This window comes from Boleophthalmus pectinirostris, unplaced genomic scaffold (assembly GCF_026225935.1).
Source record: "Boleophthalmus pectinirostris isolate CB_2022bp ecotype Guang Dong unplaced genomic scaffold, ASM2622593v1 HiC_scaffold_8, whole genome shotgun sequence".
NCBI classification, from domain to species: Eukaryota; Metazoa; Chordata; class Actinopteri; order Gobiiformes; family Gobiidae; genus Boleophthalmus; species Boleophthalmus pectinirostris.
The window spans coordinates 41384876-41408020 of NW_026571515.1; the positions used below are offsets into that span (position 1 = coordinate 41384876).

The window sequence follows — 23145 nt, forward strand, 5'->3', positions numbered from 1 at the left end:
TGTTAGGTTTATCACATTTAAATTGCATTTATTTAAGTAACAGAATTTAATTTGCAAACTAAATATTGGTCCCTCTGACCACCACCTTCACTCACACACACCACTTTCATCCTAGGCAATGTGGGTGAAGTGCCTTGCCTAAGGACACAACAACAGTTGTTTTTAGTTGTTTTTGCAACTGGCGCCCCACTGTGGCACCTGATTTTCCCAGGTCTCCCATCCAAGTACTAACCACGCCCAGCCTTGCTTAGCTTCTAAGATCTCTTGGGATCAGGCTTTGACAAGCTGGTGTGGCCAAAAAGATCAATGAGAGAAGGCCAAGGGCTTGCAGGACTATCCACAAAGCTAAGGGTGGCTACTTTGAGGATTTGAATACAAATCTTTTGACTGGTAGTGTATATTATTTTGTCTAAAAGCTGCTAGTCCTGTAGTTGGAGCTCTACATACACTTTTAAAAACTTTTGATTTAAAAAAAGATACAGATAGAAGTTCCAAAAGTTCTGATGACCTGACCCAGCTGCTAAGACTTTGTTTGCTTCACAGAAGTCAGTTTTCTGAAGTAGACTAAGATGCGTATCACTCTAAATGCTCCTGTCCATCTATATTTGTCCTGTGGAGCTCACCCGCCTTCACACCTCCACAATCTGTCTCGGAGCACCATCTGCTCCTCGTGTCCAGGCTTAGCACATGGCTCACAGCTCCACAGCAGGGCCATGCAGCAGGCTAATCTGGGGCTCTCTGTTGATCCTGCATACTGTGGTGGTCAACATCTGTCAGAGAGGAGGCAGGCACAGCTGCAGGAGCTGATATGGGACTAATGTGTTAGATAGATGTCATATTAGAATGTTGTTACTTAATCAAAAACATACCTGGAGTTGTGTTTTCTTTCATTCACACATGTTTGAATTATTGCTCTGTCTACCCCTCCAAAGCTCTGTACTGTGATGTCATGAAACGGATACCTTCTGCTTTCTGTTTGTAGAGATTGGAATTCCAGGGCTGAAATAATCCAAATGATTCTAGTGAAGTTATATGGAGTTTCAAACAAACAAACAAACAGAGTTAAGCACGTTGTGTATTACTACGTGACAACACAAGGTGGTGCAGTGTTTCCTGTTTGAGAGAAGAACTTGACATACATACATACTCAACTTGAATACATTTCCGGGTTTGTGATAAGGAAACAATAACAATAACATAAATCAGAAAACAGCATAATACAGGCCCTTTAAAGGCAAACAAAGGTAAAGGTACACCTTTGACACATTTTTTTTCCTTTTCCTCTTTTCCAAAACATGCAAAATAGGTCAAGTCCTACAGCTATGGTAATCTGGACCCCCAGATGCGACATCACTGCTCCTCACGGGTTGCCCCAGTGGCACTGAGGGATGGGTGAATTGCAGAGGACAATAACGGCTGATCTTAACTCTTACTGTTTTATTATTGCAATAAATAGATTCAGATGCACGGTGGTACAGTTCAGCCTGTTAAGTATAGCACAAGATTTGATTGGACTGTAAAATTGACCACAAACGTGCAAAATGATACCATTGAATTAAACTTTGGGCACTGTCCTCCCTGGGTGTGTGGAGCTCTGAAACCTTTTCATAAGCATTTTAACTGATGCCTGGACTGAGCAGAAAGATGGATTGAGCATACATAGTAACAAGACCTTAAATTCTTGGCCTATTTCAGAATTCGACTGCTCATTCTGTCCTGGCCATGGGCTGTGAAGGGCTTTGCATTAACTTGGCTCAATTCTGTTCAAACTTTATACATTATTTGTAGAAATAATCTCAAAAAATTGTTCCAAATGTCTAAATCTGAACTATGATTAAACCAAACACAGTCTCCATTAGTCACAATACAAACAATTCAATACTAAGAATTGACTCAATACTGATTGTCATCCTTAAATCAATACTGTTTTTTAAATATATATTACCATGTGACCTTATCTGTGTAATCCCTCAGTTGTCCAGGTAGATTCCATAGTGGTCCATGGTTGTATACTAATCTATGTGCTCTTACACTTGTTCTGATACAGCTAAAAGATTGTATTTATTTATTCATTTATTCAATATTTTACCAGGTAAGTTAAATGAGAATACATTCTCACTTGCTATGACAACCTGGCCAAAAGGTAGTATTAAACTGAAGCACAAACGGAATAAACTCCCTCATCAACCATAAAATGAAACAGTGAACAGAGATGTGAGACAGTGAAACATTTGTAGATTAAAGATATAAAAGTGGTTAAAAGATCATTCTAAAGATATTCCGATATTCATGCCCTGCTGATGTGACATGTTAGTAAATGATTTTTGATACTTTTGTCAACCTTAGTGTCAATTAATTCAACCAGGACGTGTGTGAATGTGCCTTAAGTCTCATAACTTAATCGAGACTAAACCAAATCTCAGACAGGACTTCTGAGTACTACCAGATAAAGCCCACATTTTTCATCAAAGTACATTGTTAGATTATTCTGAATTATCTGTCTCAAATCTGGCCCACTTTTTTTTTTTCTAAATGATTGAAAAACTCATTGACCATAAACCTGTGTGTGGCCTATTTACTTTGTAATGAATTGTTAAGTCCTGGGTCAGTGCCTAGACCTGTGTGATGAAATGATGGCCTTTATCATGACTGAGTGAATGCACAGGCTTATCAGGTCAGGACACCGTAGTCACCAGGGTTACAGGCTGATTTGACGCTCATCTCCATGATGTACTGCTTTGCCTTTACCATGTCAGATTAAACTTGTTTATCTTGCATTTATTTAATTACGGTCCCATTAAGATGGCATTTCTGTTAGCAGGCTTGCCGCTCCTCAGATCTGACCTGTATTGTGACCTGGTTTCAGTAATCCTCTTTAAAAAGTCCTTTGCCTCTGAGCCTCCTCAAACATTCCATTTGATGTGACTGTGATGTCATTATAGAAACCCAGTAGAGAAATGATGCCAAAATCAATCAAATCACATTTAATACTGCTGCATGCTTACAAGAACATATCTGGATATGTTCCTCAATTGTTTTCACTGTGGCAGTTCCCTTTACTTCCAGAGCCAAAGTGATCACATAAATACCATAAATTACAAGTAGATTTAATGTCTTTGCTGGGTTCAGCTCTTGATTCCACTGTTCTGTGTTTCAGGAGGCAGACACCGATGATAACCAGGGCACTTTGGACTTTGAGGAGTTTTGCTCCTTCTACAAGACGATGTCCACGCGCAGAGACCTGTACCTACTCCTGCTCTCCTACAGCAACCACAAGGACCACCTGGACACGGGCGACCTGGCACGATTCCTGGAGACGCAGCAGAAGGTGGGCACACGCTCGGATCAGATCTGTACCTCACTATCCTTAAAGGAGTGCCCAGTTGCTTTTAGGTGGAGATGGCCTCAGATCAGCCAGATAAAATAATTGGTTTGAGTTAAAGAGCCTATTTTTGTTACAAAGACAATCCATCTTTGAACAGAAATAGAGGCCTCTGACATCATCTGTCTCCCATTTGCCACTCCATCCTCAGGTTGAGGTCTTCATAAAGCCCACACACTGACCAGTACCTGCTTTTTGATTCACACCACTGCAGCACAAATTTGGAGTTATACGGACGTTATGACACTGGGACCAAGTGGTTCCTACAAGCACAGAGGGAAAGGAGAAAGATGAACAACATGTGCAGAAAGCTCTCTCTGTGGATTTCCTAAATGTGCTTTCAGTAGAACAAAGAGAGTTAAAAAACAAAACAAAAAACAATAGAGAATCAAAACCCAGGAGAAAGGGTGTAACAGTTCCTTACATGGCTGGTGTTTCTGAAAAACTACAGAGGATTTTCAGACAACATAACATCCCAGTCTGTTTCAAACCTACAAACACTTTAAGACAGAAACTGGTCCATCTAAAGGACAAAACACCAAGCCACAAACAAAGCAATGTGCTCTACTCCATTGACTGTAGTGAAGACTGCATTGAACGCGACACTGGAGAAACAAAACAGACACTTCACAAGAGGACTTACCAACACAGATGAGGGGGGCATAGTTGGACCACAGTCTGCTGTACATCTCCACCTAAAAGGGCCTCCATCTACTGTACATCTCCACCTAAAAAACATGGGCCACTCTTTTGAGGATAGTGAGGTACAGATCTTAGCCAGAGAAAAGAAATGGTTTGAGAGGGGCGTTAAAGAGGCTATTTTTGTTAGGATAGGCAATCCATAATCTGTCCTTAAACAGAAATGGAGGCCTCACACATTATCTGTCTCCTATTTACGACTCCATACTAAAACCTAAAAAAAGAGAACAATAGGGGTAGCCAAGTCAAGGCCAGAGGTGTGACAACACTCCTTAAGGGCTTGAATGATTATGTTAAATATGTCCCACACTCAGCACAGATGAATAGGCCTAGCTAACAATCAAACTGTAAACGAGTAGGGTGTTAGTTTCAGAGTAGTTTCAGTGTAGTTAGCTCCTCCCTGCAGGCTGATATAAGGCAGTGTCCTGCAGCGTCTGACCAAAACTGAAGAAGCAACTAGGAGGGGCTGCAAATGTTTTTGACCTACATAGCCGTTTGTACATTCGACAAATTGAATTTCGCCTTTGCCTTCCAATATATTAATCATGAGAATTGGTGCTTTTGTACTAAGAGCAGTTCAGCTGCTTTCTCTGTAAAGATAAGTGGATTGTATTCTTCTTCTGACTGCAGTAGAGCCAATCATGCGTTGAGTCTGTGTCTGCCTGAGGCTCCACAGAAAGTCTATTATTTCTCAGCCTCAACTGTTTTGTGGCAGTGCCCTGAAATAACTTTCTTTTCTGGCAACTCAACCCTGCAGCCTTCATCTCCCAGCGTGTACCTGTTGTGCAAATTGAAAAAGATACAAAACATGTCTGTTTTGGTGCATGTTTGTCAAATGGGTAGACTCAAGTATGTTTTCTTCCACAAATATTTCCAGGGTATGTAATAGGGTTGTCAAAAGTATTGGATACTAATCAAAACTAAAACTAGTATTGAAACTAAATATGGATGTTTTATCTATAAAGTTTTGCATGGACTTGCCCGTCCTCCGTTACAGGATTTTATTAAAGTAAAGACCATCAGTGGAATGGGAACTAGGGCCACAGCCCGGGAGAACTGTGAGGTCCCACACAGACGCACCACATTCAGACAATGTGTGTCTCAGTCAGAGGCACAACATTTTGGAACAGTCTGCCACTATGAATAAGAGAAACTCCAACACTTGCCACTTTAAAATCCTACTTGAAACAGTGGCTAAAGGAAAAACAGACTTGTGGAACTTTTAGTGCATATCTGTTACTTGTTTTTGTTTTGTTTAAGTTTGTGGTGTTACCTGCCTAGCGACTACAGATGGAAATGAGCATTCTTGCTATAATCTGACATATTTACACTGCAATGTTGTAGATGTTCATTAATATGCACTGTCCCTATTAAATAAATAAATAATAAAACTAGATAATCATTTGAACAAGTATCAATGCCAATATCAAAAAGTCACATAGACATAGACATACTTTTTTTTTTACCTTTCCTGAATAGCTTTAGAATAATCTTGAACACGTATAAGAGCATATAGACTAGTATATGCCCAGGAACGTCTATGGGATCTACCTGGAAGACTGAAGGATTACACAGATAAAAGACCACATGGTAATATTACAGAAAGTTCTATACTTGAATGTGTTAGTATTTTTAATTATCATTGTCAAATCGGAATCTGAAATTTTAGTATTGTGACAAAACTTGTATGTCACTATATGTTCTTCTGCGTCTGCATTTGAACACACATTTGTCCCCTAGTGCCTCTCTCCAGATCTGTCAGTTTTATAACATCAGACATGAGACTGAGCCCGGCACATAAAAGTCTTGCTCATCTGTTGTATGCTTGTCCAAAGTATCAGAAATGAGATACTAATCATTTTCTACAATTAGTATCGAAACTTGATAATCATGTGAGCAAGTATCAATACTGAAAAAGTAAAAAAAAAAATCACATTCTGTTGTATAAAGAGTGTTTTCTTATCATTGTGGTTTGTTAGTTTAAATCCTTCTGCCTTGTGAAATCAGTATTTATTTCCCCCCAGTGCATCTCTCTACATCTGTCTGTGTAGCATCAGACCTGAGCACAGAGCATAAAAGCCTGCCTGGCGGATCTGCTCCCCCTCCCTGCTGCACACTCTCAGGGACCATTACAGCGTTATTGTTTTGCTCTGGTGGAGGTCAGGGGCAGCCGGCGTTTTCCATGGCTGTAAAAGCGCTTATGATTGTGGGCAGAAGTCAACAGGCCCTGCAGGGACATAGGCTCCCGAGTCAGAGCTTTACATGAATGGCCTGCTAACGACACCACTCCTGAAACACTGCAGGTTAATGAGGCGAGCAACAGTTTGTCCTGGGGATAAAACTTGCCGCCCGCTGTAGAGGTGTGTGCACTGTTCACCACACTCATAAACAACAGATATTACTTTGTCTCAAGGGGGTTTGGTCAAATCGCTTTTGTCTCTCCAATATTTAGATTGTATGACTCTTTGAACTTGAATAAAATGAATTGAAAAACGTGAATGCAGACTTGTACAAAATGCAGTCAAAAAGAAGTCTGAGGACCTTATTTTTTTCTACATTCTTTTTAGTCAAAATTAATTAATATTTTCAAGGTTATCAAATTACAAAGGCTGTTTTTAGGTCAGCAGTAGAAAGTTTAGAGCAAAAATTATTTTCTTGTACACATTCAAAGCTATTCTGAGAATAGACTGTCCAAAATATATTGTACTTTATTATTATTATTATTATTATTATTTAGGGCTGCAACAAGTGAATTGAATAAGTGCAAGTCATTGATTGTTGAGGAAATAATCAACTTATTTAATGTTTGAATAATCGTTAACTGGCCTATAAGTTGTGAGAATATGTTTTTGGACTTGGTCAGAGCAGTATTTACATGAAAATAACACAAAAAATGTGTACATTTTGTTTTGTTGATCAAAAAATTCACCAGGCTGCCCTTAAGTGGTTTCACTTCAGCTTTATCTTGGTAAAATAAAAAAAATAAAAATGTTGTTAGTCGATTAGCAAAATAATGGTTTGTTGCAGCCCAGTTGTTATTGAAACATTTGCTGTATTTTCAGATGACCAAAGTGACCAAGGACCACTGTCTGGAGATTATCAACAAATTTGAGCCGTGCTCGGAGAACCAGAAGCAGGAAGTCCTGGGAATCGATGGTAAAATTGACTGTTACAGATAGTGTCACCATGACTTATTAAAACTGAGTATAGTATTTATTTTGTAAGGTATTAACTGCTAACGTATGACATCATCATGCTACATTTTAATGTCTTAAATATGCTGTATTTGCTGTAAACATGTTTAATAAGTTTTGTTTTTGACGCATTTTGCTAATGAAACTACTGCACATCGTATCAGGTTTGTGAAGTTATAGTATATTGTTTAGCATTTTTCTTATGTATATTTTTGGAAAATTGCTACGTGGGAGCATGGGTGAAGTAGGTTTATGAACTGAGTTTTGGATATGATCACAAGTGCGGGAGAAATCTAGATCTAGCTCAATTACTCAAACATGCATGGAGTCATAATACTCCCTCTTCAAATGAATTAGGAACATTAATGATTTAGTTTTGTAGTTATGTATAATGATTATCACATGAATATGTGTGGAAATGACAATACATTTCTTTGAATCTTTGAACATGCATCAGGTGTGTGTCCTTACCTTCTTCTGTTGACTTTGACCTGCCATCTGCAGGTTTCACCAACTACATGCGCAGCCCAGCAGGAGACATCTTCAACCCGGAGCATTACAGCGTGACTCAGGACATGAGGCAGCCACTGTGTAACTACTTCATAGCCTCCTCACATAACACCTACCTGATGGGCGACCAGCTCATGTCCCAGTCTCGGGTGGACATGTACGCCTGGGTGCTGCAGGCGGGCTGCCGCTGTGTGGAGGGTCAGTCACTTCAAACTTTATTGAAATGATTTAGACACAGTAGTTCACACCTCACAATATATTTTAATAACAAAGAGCAAAACTATAAATGGTAATAATCCATTTTAAGTAAGTATAAGTAGCAAAAATAATAAGAAAGTGGCATTAAATAAGGCATAAATATGTACAAGTAAAAATCAAATATAGAAATACAGTAATAAATATCTTCTATACACAAGAGGTCGTTAGGTAAAACAGTGCAAAGGTGATCTAATGATTGACAGGGTTATCTGTTACATAAGTTTGTGTTGTATAGCTGTAGGGAGTGTCATCTGTTACATAAGGGTGAGTTGGTGTACAGTTGTTCACTGTTTGAGTGGAGCTGTAGGAGCCTGTTGGAGAATGAGCTCCTCTGGTCCGTCTATATTCAGACTATAGTTGTTGTACAGTTGTAGGGAGTATTATCTGTCCCTTTATAGTCTGGTCCAGTGGGTGAGCAGGAGTGTCCATGATGGAAAGTAGTTTATCCGATGTCCTCCTGTCCCTCTCTGTGACAAATGTCTCCTTTTCACAGATGATCACGTGACCAGCTTTACAGATCAGTTTGTCAGTCCGTCCAGTGTCCCTTTTCCTGGTGGTGCTCCCCCAGCAGACCACAGCCAACTACAGGGTGCTGGCCACCACAGACTTGTAGAAGTCTGTAACTTGCTGCACACATAGAAAGACCTGAGCTTTCTCAGGAAGTAGACTCTACTAAAGCTGCTCTTACACACAGCATACACAGCACTACTGTTCTCCCTGTGACATGACTTAAAGATAAAATGAGTCAGTTTTGTGAAATCTAGGAGCTTTAATCATGGTTGCTTTTGTTTCATTAGCACTACTGTACATAGTCTATATAATCGCTGTTCAGGAGTGGTCTATGGTTATTTTGGTTGCTGATTGAAAATGTTTTACAGATGATGAGCACATTTCAGCTGCCTTCTAAAAGCTCTTTCCAAATATTAATAATAGTTATTGGTTAACTTTTGTTTTCCTTTTCAGTGGACTGTTGGGACGGGCAGGACGGGGAACCGATCGTCCACCATGGATACACCCTCACCTCCAAAATCTTGTTCAAAGACGTCATAGAGACCATCAACAAATATGCCTTTGTTAAGAACGAGTGAGTTCAGTTCAAATCTATCAACACCAAAATGAGCCATCCCTACCAGAAAATCCTGTGCATTTCAGTGGAAAATTTGAGAAAAGTTTTAGGAATGTTTGATTTTGATTTTTTTTTTAAACATAAAAAGAATGTTCAGTGTTCATGTGCACCAAAAAGTCACACTGCACCAATTCTCTGGGAGGCTTTAAAAGAGCTTTGTAGTCTGTAAGAGCACATTTGCTGTCAAGATTGGCAGCCCCATTCAAAATAATGCAAACCGAATGACAATGGTGGCGCCCACGGCAGCTTTCGAAATAAGGTGAATAGAAATGGGAAATGTATCATCAAATGGAGAATCCAACCAGACACAGGGAAAATATGCAAACACAGACAGGCCTCTGCTGGTTACAACTCTTATCAAATCCACTCCAAACCAGATTAATATTATACATTCTCATGTAGATATGTATCCCTCTTTGGCAGTGTTCCGCTGCTTTGATTTTTATTTTTTTTTAGCTTGCTTGTGACTGTGACAAATGCATTACATTAGAGCCCTTTACAGCTAATCTTGTTCTTTGGCAACAATTATCTAGGTGTTCTAGTGCCTCATAGAGCTAACACAACTGCTGATGATAAGCCACTTCAAAGATATACATGTGATCTTCCAAAATAATTATCAAATATCCAGCAAGACATTAGCAGTTCTTTTAGTCAGACAGAAGAGTTTGTTTGTGGGGCAGCAGTAGCTCAGTTGCTAGGGCATTTGTCCACTGAGCCGAAAGTTGGCGGTTTGAGTCCCACTCTTGACAAAACGTCATTGGTTGAGCAGCCAGATCCACTGACCCACAGATTAGGGGTGCGATTCTAGCTCCCACAAATGAATTCTGTTGTTGTGTCCTTGGGCAAGGCACGTAACCCACCTCGCCCCTACTACCTGAGTACACTGGTGTTAGAATGTGTTTGTGAATGGGTGAGTGGTTCCTTGTTGTAAAGTGCTTTGAGCCTTAAAGGTGGAAATGCGCTGTATAAATATGTGACCGTTTACCTGCTTTACATCGGGTATTACTGTAGCCTTCTGAACATCATGTGATTGTCTAGTGATGTGTTTTGTCTTACACATGGGATGCAGTTCTGGAGTCCTGGAGAAGACATCAGACAGTAGTTAAAGAACACTTTATGCAAAATTGACTCTTTTTTTTACCTTTTAACCATGTTTATACTGTTGTATTTTTGCTTCATTCAAGGATGTTTCATTAACATCCATTAATGCATGAGTCCAGGTGATCTTCTCTGAGCAGTCAAAAGTTCTCTAAAGTTCTATATTATGCAAAATGTACTATTATGAACTTTTAGCCATGTTAGAATATTATCATCTCATCCAGAAATACCCAGAGCTGTGTTTTGTTCAAGTAACCCTTTATCACACTCTACTACATCAAAACTCAAAATACACAATCAACAGCTACCTTTCACAATTAGATCTGTAGAAATTGGCAATTCCAGGGCTGAAATTATTCAAATGACTGAATGATGAATGAAAGTGTATGGAGGTTAAAAACACAGTGAGGCACTGCCTCTGTTACCACAAGGTGGAGGGTTTTCTGTTAGAGAGATTAGCTAAATATGCAGGGTTTGTGGGTTAAATGTGTGTGTTTATAGAACAAAACACAATTATGGGTATGTTTTTGATGATCAAACACAATTATAACATAGGTCATAAAATAGTTTGATATGGGCCCTTTAATATTATACTGTATGTACTGTAGTGTATAAATGCACTACTACTTATGATGACTTAAATAAATACTTCTTATGAGTTTCACTATTAGTAAACCCTTATTCTTTAGAAAATACTGTATTCACTGAAACGTATTAACATATTTATTAAGTTTCGCTTTGTTGATGCCCTGAGTTCCCCTTCTTGTTGCTCTTCACATGAAGTCATTCCCCTTGAAAGCCACATCACAAAACAATCAGTGTGCATCCCGTTAATTCAACTACTGCACATCGCATCAGGTTTGTAAAATTATGGTGTATTGTATTGTATCATGCTTTTGCATATTTATGGAGAATTGACATATGAGGAGCATGGGTGATGTAAGCCTGTGGGCTAAGAATCAGAACAGAAAGGGCAGAATGGTACTGCTAACCATAAGGAGGGTTCAACTATGGCCCGGGAAAGAAAGCTAAAGTACTCAAACATGCATGGATTACATCTGAAACCTCATCAGGCATGTTTAAGACATTTAATCTGTCTTCATATAAATGTATGCTTGAACTCCCATGCAGGTGTAATTTTGTCAGTGCAGTTTGGGTCAGATACAGAGATGCCTAATAGTTGGGAGAGCTTTTGCCATGCCCCCATTTAGTTGTTTTAGATAGATTCTAGTCATGGCATTTCTAGCCTTGATATTCAGTCCTCCTCTCCTATGACACCATGACTGTGACAAGCATAGTCATTTGAGTTCCATTTGAACACAGAGTAGTGAAGCCCATGCTCACTCAAGGTGCTAATCCCATCCACACTCGGCTCAAAGGACTATTTTTAGCCTGTCTCTTTCGTCTGATGTGGGGATGGCAAATGATGTGGGTTTAGATGATCCGCAGAGGTGTAGTCGTGACCTGGATTCTTCTCCACAGGTAAAACACAGACTGGTACTAAGATGTACTGGTATGTTAGAAGAATGTATTGCGGTCTACTGTGCTATGCCTGTGTTGGTAAATACTCAAATGTTCATTAAAAAATATCATGTAATATTTAGGTACAACTACTGTTGTCATGATACAAAAATTTCAAACTCAATTTCTATTCTAAGGAATTATATATATAATTTTTTTTTGTGTGTGTGTGTGAATTTCAACATGAAATGTTAGTTCTTTCTTTTATATTAATGTGACCTTATATCTCTGTAATCCCTTATTCATCCAGGTAGGTTCCATAGTGTCCATGTGTGTATACTAGTCCATGTGCTCTTATACTACAGCTCAACATCATTCTAAAGCTATTCAGGAAAGGTTATTTTCTGTCCTTTTTACTACTGATATTTAGCATGCTCATATGGATATCTAGTCTCTATACTATGATTAGTATAGTATTTGGTACTTTTGACAACCTACTATGAACTGAATGTTGACTTGTACATAAAGCTCATAAATCAGATAATTATTGCAATACTTGTCAGAAAAAAATATACCATTTTGTTGTGAAGAATGATCACATTCTTCATGCTTGCTGACATGTTGATGTTAAGGTTAAAGTTATTATCCCCATAAGGAATTTGTCCTGTGCATTTGACCCATCCTTCAATGCCGTTAGGGCACCTCATCAGGAGTAGTGACCACCGCAACGCATGCTTAAGGACCCATCTCCAGATCTTGAGCAAGTCTTGATCGAGACTACTTTACCTCCAGAGGAAACCCATCCAGACACAGGGAGAACATGCAAACTCCACACACAAAGACCTGGGCGACCCAGGGATTGAACGCGGAACCTATTTGCTAAGAAGCATGAGTGCTAGCCACAAACCTAGCCATGCACGATAGTTTAGGCAAATCATTTAGAATTGTTCCAATGTTTTTTTTGTTTTTGTCTGGCAGTTACCCAGTCATCCTGTCCATAGAGAACCACTGCACAGTCCCTCAACAGAAGAAGATGGCGCAGTACCTGGTGGACATCCTGGGGGACAAACTGGACCTGTCCAACATTGGAGTAGACGAGCTGGGACGCCTGCCATCTCCTGAGACGCTCCGAGGCAAGATCCTGGTCAAGGTATGGTCCAAGCATGAGCACAGTCAAGGAACCAAGGTATGGTTCAAGCAAAAATGCTGGTTTCAGTCTCTTCAGTGGTATCGGTTGATATCGGCGAGTGGCAGGTACTTATACTAATGCAGTATTACGGTATCCCATGGTATCAAAAAGTAGCAATGCTATCAGTTTCATTATTGTCATTAAAAAACTGCAGCGCACCTAATATAATATTCTAGTTTATTGATAACCTAAATTTGTTTGCTCAGCACAAATGAATGTGTGGTTGTATTTTCAATGTATTGCTATCACAATTTAAAACTAAGAGTATGTATTAAAGATGCAACCATAACTCCTAACCTAATCCTGCCATTTTTCTAAAATTTTGCACCAACACATCCTCCAACAGAAAAATTACATAGTGCATCTTTAAATGTTTTTACATGTCTTTGCGCCCCTGCTGGCCAACAAAATGCCCAAGTCAGTAATATGTTTTTGCTTCTAGTCATTCATACACTTGAATTCCCACATTTGATACAAATCCAATAATGCTGACTTTTCACGTCTATGGTAGGAGGCACTATAGTGTAAATTTTTCATATGCTTTAAAGCGGATTATATTCAGGCTGAGATCACACATTAGTGAGTCAAATTTCAGCACAATCGGACCAAGCCTGTACGAACGGGAGTGAATCTTGACTTGTTCTGTTGTCACATGATGCTCATGAGGGAGACCAAGACAAGATGGCAAGTAGATGTCTATGCGGGACCCAATTTTCAGTCCCGCTTCCGCTTCCGCACTGTGTAGTCCCGCTTCCACCCGCACGTCCCGCAGGATAGGAACCTTTGCTTTCTTAAGCTCTATCAAACACGGAAAAGTGAAAGGAATTGGGCTGCACATTAGGGATGGGCATGATTAGTCGATTAACCCTTATATTGTGTTAGGGTCAAAATTGACCCGTTTTCAAGTTTAGGTATGTAAAAACTGCCATTTGCTTTTTTGTACCGGAATGAGGCTTCATCTAATCCTCAGACACAACTATTTTAACGCAACAAAATCAATTTTCACCATTTTAGTAAATTGTAAAGGTCTGAAAAAAAAAAAGTGACATCTGTGGTGTTACGGGTCAAAAATGACCCGGCAGAGAATAGTGGCTGTTTTATGCATCACTTACAAGCTGTAGGCTGCTCTGTGGATCAAATATGGCTCAGTGTGTCCCACCACACACACACACAAACACACACACACACACACACACACACAAAAAGGTCGTCTTCACCCACGTGAACTCTTCTCTTTCTTGCAGCACATTGACACATTTTGAATCTAAAATAAACATTGTCATATATAAACAGGGTTTTAGTGAGATATTATCAGCTGGATTCTGTTGCAGCATCAGTCAACATGAGCAGGTTCACTGTTTATGAGGCGCTGGATCAGATCTTTGGTCATGACAGTGATTCTGAAGACAGAGAGGAAAGTGAAGCTGAGGAAGATGTATCTGAGGATGAGGATGAGGACACAGACTGAATAAAAGAAGTGGACTAAGTGAGTGTGACGTCACCCACAGCGTTTGGCGCCGCTCAAATGAAGCTCACGGTTACAGGAGCGAATCTAGAGTCAGGTTATATGTTATGAATAGGATTTTTTGGACGGACAAAACAGCCAAAAAAAAATAAAAAATCAGGATCATGTGTCGCAGGTTAATATGTATATTTTAAGACCAAAATGACGAGGCTCACAGCAGCAGGTACAGAGAGAAGGACGACAAGATCCTAACATAAGTCAATTGGAGCCAGAGTCAGAAGGAGCCGGAAGAGCCTCCTGGAGAACTTTCTATTTGGAACGCGGTGGCTACAGCGTTAGTTATGTCCATTCATATATACGTCTGTGGATGAGGATGAGGTTCAGTATGACCCTGAACAAGAGCACACATGTGGTGAGGAGAACCCAGATGTCACAAAGACTGAAAGAGACGTCTTCAAGTCAAGAAAAAGTGAGTAAGTTCATGGTCACCAAGCCTCTTCACACCCAATAATTAATAATTAATTATTAATAATAATAATAATTATACTTATATAAATTAGATTTATATTATATGTATTATATATAAAATTATTATGATTATAGTATAATTATATAATTACAAATTTTATCACTATAGGAAATATAATTTGTGAATTTAAGCAGTTTTTGTAATCAAAAACGAGTGGTATATTTTAAGATAAAAGGTCTGTGCAGCCAAAAAAAAAAAAATAAATAAAAATGTTTCCATGGACATGAACACATACTAAGTTAGTTATGAGGGGAAAAACAATATTGGATGATATCTAGTGTTTTTAAGTATTTTCAGGCTGAGTTAAATCACGGGTCAAATTTGACCCGGTAACACTAAAGACGCGTGTAGCTTTCTAACACAATACAAGGGTTAAGCGATAATTGATCATTAAGAATTTCATTGATTACGTTCATTTTAATCTACAAACCGAATGTAGGTTGCTGTGTGTAGCGTGACCAAACGGGTCTGTACATGTGTCTCTCTGAGCGAAACACAAACACAAACAGTCTGCAACGTGCTGAAACGCATATGCGCATTTAATGATGACTTGTACAAGAAATTCCATGTTTTCCGTTTCGTTGGGACAAGTGTGAGTCCATGTGCACAGTGTATAAAGCAGCACATGTTTCAGTGTTCAGTGGGAAAAAGTTTTGTCAGGTGAGAGTCGTGCAATGTCGATGGCGAGTCCCCACCTCCCACCCCCCTGTTGTCTAGGTTTTAACAATCGCAAATCTGGTCACACTAACCTGTATTTCACTCAGTCAGTCTTTTAATTCGACAGAAGTTGACTGCATCAGCGACACAAGAGCTGTGTTTTTATCTTCGCTTAGTTTATGTAAATTAGTGATGTGGTTTTACGTTTTGTTTCTGTGAGAGTTGCACAAAACTGAATCAAAAACATTATAATGTCAAACGGATTGATGTGGCTCTAGAGTCGTTACAGTTTATTTGTCGTAAAGTTGAATTTATTTCTGTAGATTAGTGCAGATAGTAATAATAATGATGATCATTTTAGTATAAAAACATTAATGATTAATCGATAATCGATTGTTAATTCTTCCGACGATCGATTAAGAAAATTTCATCGAATGCCCATCCCTACTACATATGGAAGGAGGCGCGGTGGGCGGTCCGGCGGCATGGTTAAGTCCTGACTAAATCCTGTTTTTAGACCTGGTTTAGTCCTGGTTTAGTTCTGGTTTAGTGGTGCAGCCCGTGCGGCGTACGGGATGGGGGACGGTCTGCTGCTTAAAATGTTTTCATTAATGTCAAATAAAATATCCAGCACAAATTATGCATGATAGGCATACATTCATCATTTGTATATTTTCCTTTACACTCATATTTAGTTTGCAGGACTGGAGTTTATCATCCCACCCGCCCTCTCCTGCGTTGTGCAGTCCCGCCCATGCCCACAGTGAGCTTTCAAAATGTTTCCTGTGCCGCACTGCTCTAATGGCAACCCAGGCAGCAATCCATTTGGTCCCAGAAAAAAAACAAAACAAAAAAACAGAAAATACTAGTACTTCTGCAGTTTGGAGCATTTTGGCTTTAGGCGCACATTTGTTTACGTTTTACAGAAATGAAACTTAAAACCGCATGGTTAATTTGCATAAACTATAAAGCGCTGATAAATCAGTTCGTTTCTTGTGCCACTGATGCGGTTCAGCTTCTGTCGGCCTAAAGGACATGACACAGTGGAATATGCTGGTGAGTTTGTTTGACTTAAAGCAGATGGAACATAATGCAACAGCAGCACATCAGAGCAGTTATCTGTGAGCAGTGCTTCAGTTCAGGCTAATTATTTAGCTCCTAAAGCAACTTTTATGGTGAAAATTAGAGTCCACACTCCTCTGTCCTCGGCATGAACAGTGTAGACTTAGGTTTTGAGCAGTTTAGTTTTGAGCAGTCATTTTACATTCCAGCCCTGCATATACAGAGGCAGCCTCATTCCATAACTGTTACCTAGCAACCGAACTGCAAACAGCGGCCTTAGCACATCTATTATTTGCACAATAATTGTTATTTAGTAAATAAAATAAATGACAACAATTTTATTTTTTAAATGATTAAAATTTGGATCAGCTTTGTCTTAAATGCAGTTTGAAATCTTTGCATTGGGGATTGGTAGGTACTTAAAGCCGTAGTATTGAAATTGGCATTGGAACTGAAAAAGCTGGATGGGTGATCCCCAGGGGCGTCACTAGACCTCTTAGTGTACTGGGGCACAGCTGAGGCACAGATAATTAATACGAGCGTGCAAAGCGCGCAAGCAAAACATTTTTAACACTTATTTATCATAAAAAACATAAATAGTGCTTCAAACTATACAATCATATCAGATTATTTTCTTGTCTGGATCTTTGAATAACCAGCTGAAATGAACTGATGCATTTGGCCTACCTGAAAAAAGGAATAACTTTCTAATATCCATCTACAAGAGTGCTACAAAGTCCATGTTTTAACCTTAAATATGCACATCAGATATGGTAAATGTAAGATAGTAATCTCCAGAAACCATGTGGGAGCTCACAGTGCTAGGCTAACCGTTGCATCAGGGAGCCCACACTTTTTCAGCATGCGAGCTACTTAAATATAATATGACCAAGTCAAAATGAACGACAAAGCCAAGCAAACTTTTCTGCACTTAAACACTCTGCTCCTCTTTTTTGGACCCTCACCCACAGTTTGAGAACCCCTTCTTTGAGAGAACTTCCACTGGCACTTTACACAAAACTGTGAAAAAAGTGAAGAAAGTATGTAGGATTTTTGAAACTGTTTTTTAAAGTTTCTAACTGGAGTAAAATTTTCTTACTGCTTCTGCAGTGTTATTTACTTCTACACATTGTCAAACCAAATGCACATCATGACAAATACTGATGCATTTGTGCACTTTTATTAGGCAAACTTCAGTCAAATGTGGCAGTAGGTCTGTTCTGTGCTATAGGCTAGGGTGACCAAATGTCCGTTTTTCACCGGACATGTCAGTTTTTTGCGTCCTGTCCTGGGTGTCCGGCTTTTTTTTTTTTAAGTTATGGAAATGTCCGGGTTTTCATTACCTTTCATTGGGTCATTAAATTGAGCGGCTCTCGTAGCTCTGTGACTCAGAAGGAGCGAGCAGACACAAACAGTCAGTCAGTCGGCAACATGCCGAAGGGCAAATGCACATTTAACAATGACTTGGACGAGAAATTCTGTTTTCCGTTCCGGTCGGGACAAGTGGGAGGCCATGTGCACAGGTTGCGAGGTGAGAGTAGCTCAATGTCGAGACCTTAACCCCAGTAAGGTGTCCGGGTTTTCACAAACGGAAATATAGTCACCCTAGCCATGTAGACTGAACACTCTAAAGTGATTTTTTTTTTTAATTTACTATTTTTACTTATTTATACTGGGGCACTACAGACTAATACTGGGGCATGTGCCCCAGTGAAATCTGTCTGGCGGCGCCGATGGTGATCCCTAGTTGAGCAAAGCCAGATTTTCCCTGTGCTTTTGTAGTGACCACTGAGTTAGCCTTACTCTCCATAGTGTAGCAGACTCTCGGTGTCCCTCAGCGTGTGTCCCTCTGTGTGTCCCTCAGGGAAAGAAGCTCCCTCCAAACATTGGCGAAGATGCGGATGAAGGTGATGTGTCTGACGAGGACAGTGCGGATGAGATGGAAGACGACTGTAAACTTCTCAATGGAGACGTGAGTACAAAGATGTATCGTTGTGAGGGAAACAAAGATCGTATACACTCAGACATGTGATTTAAAGTTTCAGATATGGGTTAAAATAGGTTAGGCAAGTCATGGTTGAGTTGTTAACGTGTGTGTGTGTGTGTGTGTGTGTGTGTGTGTGTGTGTGTGTGTGCGTGTGTGTGTGTGTGCGTGTGTGTGTGTGTGTGTGTGTGTGAGAGAGAGAGCCTAGTGTTGTGTTCTGTGTGTGTGTGTAGGTGTGTGTGTGTGTGTTTGTGTATGTGTGTGTGTGTGTGTGTGTGTGTGAGAGAGAGAGCCTAGTGTTGTGTTCTGTGTGTGTGTGTGTGTGTGTGAGCCTAGTGCTGAAATATTACAAAATCAAATTTATCCAATTGATAATATTGTAAAATGAAACCAAAATGTATTTTTAACTGTGTAAAGTAAATATCAGTGTTTAAATGACTATAACTCATTATTAGTTTCACCCATTTTCTATAGGGCATTATAACTTATAAATTCTCTGAATAAAATGGTTGATTTCTTAAACTGTAGACACAGATTCAGAGTCTGTGCAGTGGGCTAACATGAGGAGACTTCATAAATTTTGTGTATGCATCGTTTTTGTGTGACACAGATGGAACAAGTGCAACAGCAGCTTTCTGTGAGCAGTGCTTCACTTCAGGCTAATCATTTAGCTCCTCAAGCAACTAGAAAACTCGAGTCCACACACCTCTGTCCTCGGCATGAACAGTGTGGACTTAGTTTTGAGCAGTTTAAACAGTCGTTTTACACTCAAGCCCTGCATGTGTAGAGGCAGCCTCATTCCATCACTGTTACCTAGCAACCAAACTGCCAACAGGAGCCTCAGTGCATCTATTATTTACACAATAATTGTTATTTAACAGATAAAAATGTATATCAACTTTATTTTTAAAATGACAAATTACATATGATCCTTGCTTATAATTTTTTCTGCATTTTATTTTATAAAATTTTGTGGAACATGAGACAGAGAGGTTTTCTTCATAAACTTCCACCTGACTGAAAATCTTTGACAAATATTTCAATTAAGTAATAGGAAAAAAAACAAAAACAAAAAAGAAAAACTGTGAAAATACAAATAACTGTTCTACAGGCCCTCTGTCCCTTTGCTCCTCTCCCTCTCAGATCCTCTGTCCCTCTGCCCCTCTGTCCTTCTGCCCCTCTGCCCCTCTGTCCTTCTGCCCCTCTGCCCCTCTGTCCCTCTGCCCCTCTGTCCCTCTGCCCCTCTGTCCTTCTGTCCCTCTGTCCCTCTGCCCCTCTGTCCTTCTGCCCCTCTGTCCTTCTGCCCCTCTGCCCCTCTGTCCCTCTGCCTCTGTCCCTCTGTCCCTCTGTCCCTCTGTCCCTCTGCCCCTCTGTCCCTCTGCCCCTCTGCCCCTCTGTCCTTCTGCCCCTCTGTCCCTCTGCCCTTGTGCACAGAGCAGGTCTGATCTATACTCTGTTTCCCCTGTCTCTCTTCTGTGGCTTGCTTCTTTCACAGTGGAAGGTACTGTATTCTGACACTTATGTCTCTGTCTGCCATGTCCCCTCTCCTTCTGTTGATTTTCAAACTGCCATAATTCACTATCATTTATAAGGAATTATACTTTTCAGGGGAACAATTGTTGGAATAGACAATATATTGATACTATTAATGAATCCTATGAGTCCGATATGAGTAGGACAACATACGCGACATTTCATCTCAAGTACACTGTGTGCATAAGTATTGGGCAAGTTGTATAATGAGGATTCATTTTATAACTGAACAACTACATTGCTCTCAGTCAGTCCAAAATGTTAATAATCATCAAACCTGAATATTTAAGAAAGTAAATGAGTCGACAGTTTCTCACATTTCAGACAGAACGCTATGTGTCGCTTTATTAACTGACTAGAAAAACTCAAGACAAGATGGTTAATGCCTGTAAACAGAACAGCGTGTCTCAAACGTCATCGGGTCTTAAAGGGACTGTGACTATATTGTATAATGAGCACAAGCCTGAAAACTGTGAACAATGAACATAAAGTGCTTAGTCAATACCTGAGTGGAACGATGCATAGAAACAACAATGCATAGGTAAGCACATAACATGTCTCCAGTTAGCGGTGAATTATGTATGTAAACATGTATGCTAAAGGCACTACAGTATGCACAATGATTGGGAAACTATTAATGTGCAGAATTATTACGCAACTAAATTGAAAATGGCATTCTCATTTGTTTATTTTCATCTATCAGAATAGTAAATAACTCAAAATTTACAAAAGAACACTTTTGACATAAAAAAAACAGCATCAATATTGGTACTATTCTTCTCAATCATGGTCATAAGCCTTCCATTCATGGAGTCTGTCAGTTTTTTGATCTGCTGACGATCAACTTTTTGCGCAGTATCAACCACAGCTTCCCGGACACTGGTCATAGAGTTGTATTGTATTGTATTTCCTTACCAGCCCATACCAGTAACCCACCTCCACCTTGCTGGCAACGCAGTCAAAGTGGAGTTCTGTGTCCATTACTAATCCAGCCACAGGCCCATCCGCCCGCTCTCCCCCACACCGCCACCACATCCCCAAACCCATGGACGAAGGCACACCGCAGCCAGACCCACATCGGTCCCACCACTCAATATACACCCCATGTCGCTGGACCCACCCTCTCCATCAAGCGCGCCAGCCCTGCCACACGAGATGCAAAACAAATAGCACCGTACGACAACGCCACTGGCAGGTGCTAATGCAGGCCACAGAACCTGAGGCCAAAAGTCCCAGCACGAGTGCCCCCAGTACAGCAGGCATTTTGGGCAGACAAACACAGTAATGGAGATTACTAACTGGAGATGACTGGACCACCCTCAGTAATGAAAACTACCTTAGGTCACAGCACATCATTTCACCCACAGTAGGAACTTCAGTTGCTTTGACTGTTATGCAGACAGAAGAGGGGCACTTCACTGACACTGGTGCAGAACACTTCATGAAATTGGAACATGAGACAAAGTTGTCTCACTGACAATTGTTATGGTTTGCAATAAAAAAAAAAAAAGCACAACTGTCCAATTTCCTATTTTGATAAGAGTATTAAAATGATGATTCAAGAGACAAACATGTGGGTGATTAATCAGGAGTTAACCATGACATTCATGAGATTCATTGAGAGCACTATCTTAAATCCAATAAGAATTCAAGTTTATGCAGCTTGGAGTTGGAGCGTATGCATAAAAATCATAATATGGTCAAAATACCCACTTCCCTAATAATTGTGCACACAGTGTATGCTTTAACACTACCAGAGCGAGAAGGGCTTAGTTTAAATGAATATTGTTTTTCAGATGTGAGGAGTGGAAAGGTGACTTTGTTGTTTTAGTAAGTGACGAATTTCTCTGCTCCTCTGCCTCTTCAGAAAGTTCTCCCAATGACGTAGACAATCTGAAAATCTCAGTTAATGGAAACAAGTACAAGAGAATTATTGATGCAAAAATGATACAGTGCCTTGTCTAGTCTGTACCTGTGTGCAACAGTGAGATACTTCACACTGCAAGAATGGAATACATAAGTTAAAGATGGGTATTAATTTATTTATTTATTTTTTCACTATGACATAACGTTCCCTCAACAAAAAAAACATGTCTGAAAAGGTTCTGGATGTAATCCATGCATGTTTGAATAATTTAGTGATCTCTCCTGGACACAATTCAAATCCTTCTTAAGGTCAGCAATAAGATTCTATACTAGGCTCTGCTCACAAGCCTACATCACCCATGCTTCCACGTGACAGTTCTCTATAAATATACAAAAGCTTGATAATTGAATTGAAAACTGTGTACGTAACGACTTGACAAACCTGATTCAAAGTGCAGTAGTTTCATAAGCAGGATGCATGCTGATTATGTGGTGATAGCGCTCTGAAGGGAGAGTGGGGGAGTTTAGAAGGGGGTATTTCACTTCACATTTTAACAGTGGAATAACCCCTTATTAATTACTTAAATGACATTAAGTTTTTTTGTTTAGGTCAATGCAAATACCTAATGCAGATATTTTCATCTGCAGTTTATGGCACTCATATATGCTTTTTTTTTTCAGGCCAAAACACAGTAAACATGTGCCTAATTAAGAAAACTATTATTTTTTTCATTACAGAAGACATCTACATTTGACTCACACTTTACTGCACTGACAGAAATCCTGATAGAAATACCAGACTCAAATGGTTGAGGGTGCTGCCCCCTTGTGGCCCAATCTATGAAAGAATTTTTATTATTATGTCATTTTCTTCACTATCATCTGCTCCCAGTCAAGACATTTGCACCTTGAATGTTTCATAACTGCATGCATTTTAAGTTGGCCCTAAAATGCAGCTTATAACAATTCACTTTTAAGGCCTGTATTATGCATGAATTGACTAATGTGAGCTTTTAATTATGTGGGAATGTTGTTATCTCATCAAAAACATACCTGGAATGTTTTGTTTCATTCACACATGTTTAAGTAGCCCTTTATTATTAGCCACATCTCCAAAGTTCAAAATGCTCTG

General features: G+C 39.7%; 1 protein-coding gene across 1 annotated transcript in view; it reads left to right on the top strand.

The window, feature by feature from the left end:
* Positions 1-23145, top strand: part of plch2a (phospholipase C, eta 2a) — a 53450-nt gene that overhangs the window by 12259 nt on the left and 18046 nt on the right. Inside the window, exons 5-10 of the mRNA XM_055166212.1 lie at positions 3158-3328; positions 7144-7237; positions 7780-7983; positions 9007-9127; positions 12707-12878; positions 18495-18602. Coding sequence (XP_055022187.1) covers positions 3158-3328; positions 7144-7237; positions 7780-7983; positions 9007-9127; positions 12707-12878; positions 18495-18602 — 870 coding nt within the window. The remainder of the gene's footprint in view (positions 1-3157; positions 3329-7143; positions 7238-7779; positions 7984-9006; positions 9128-12706; positions 12879-18494; positions 18603-23145) is intronic.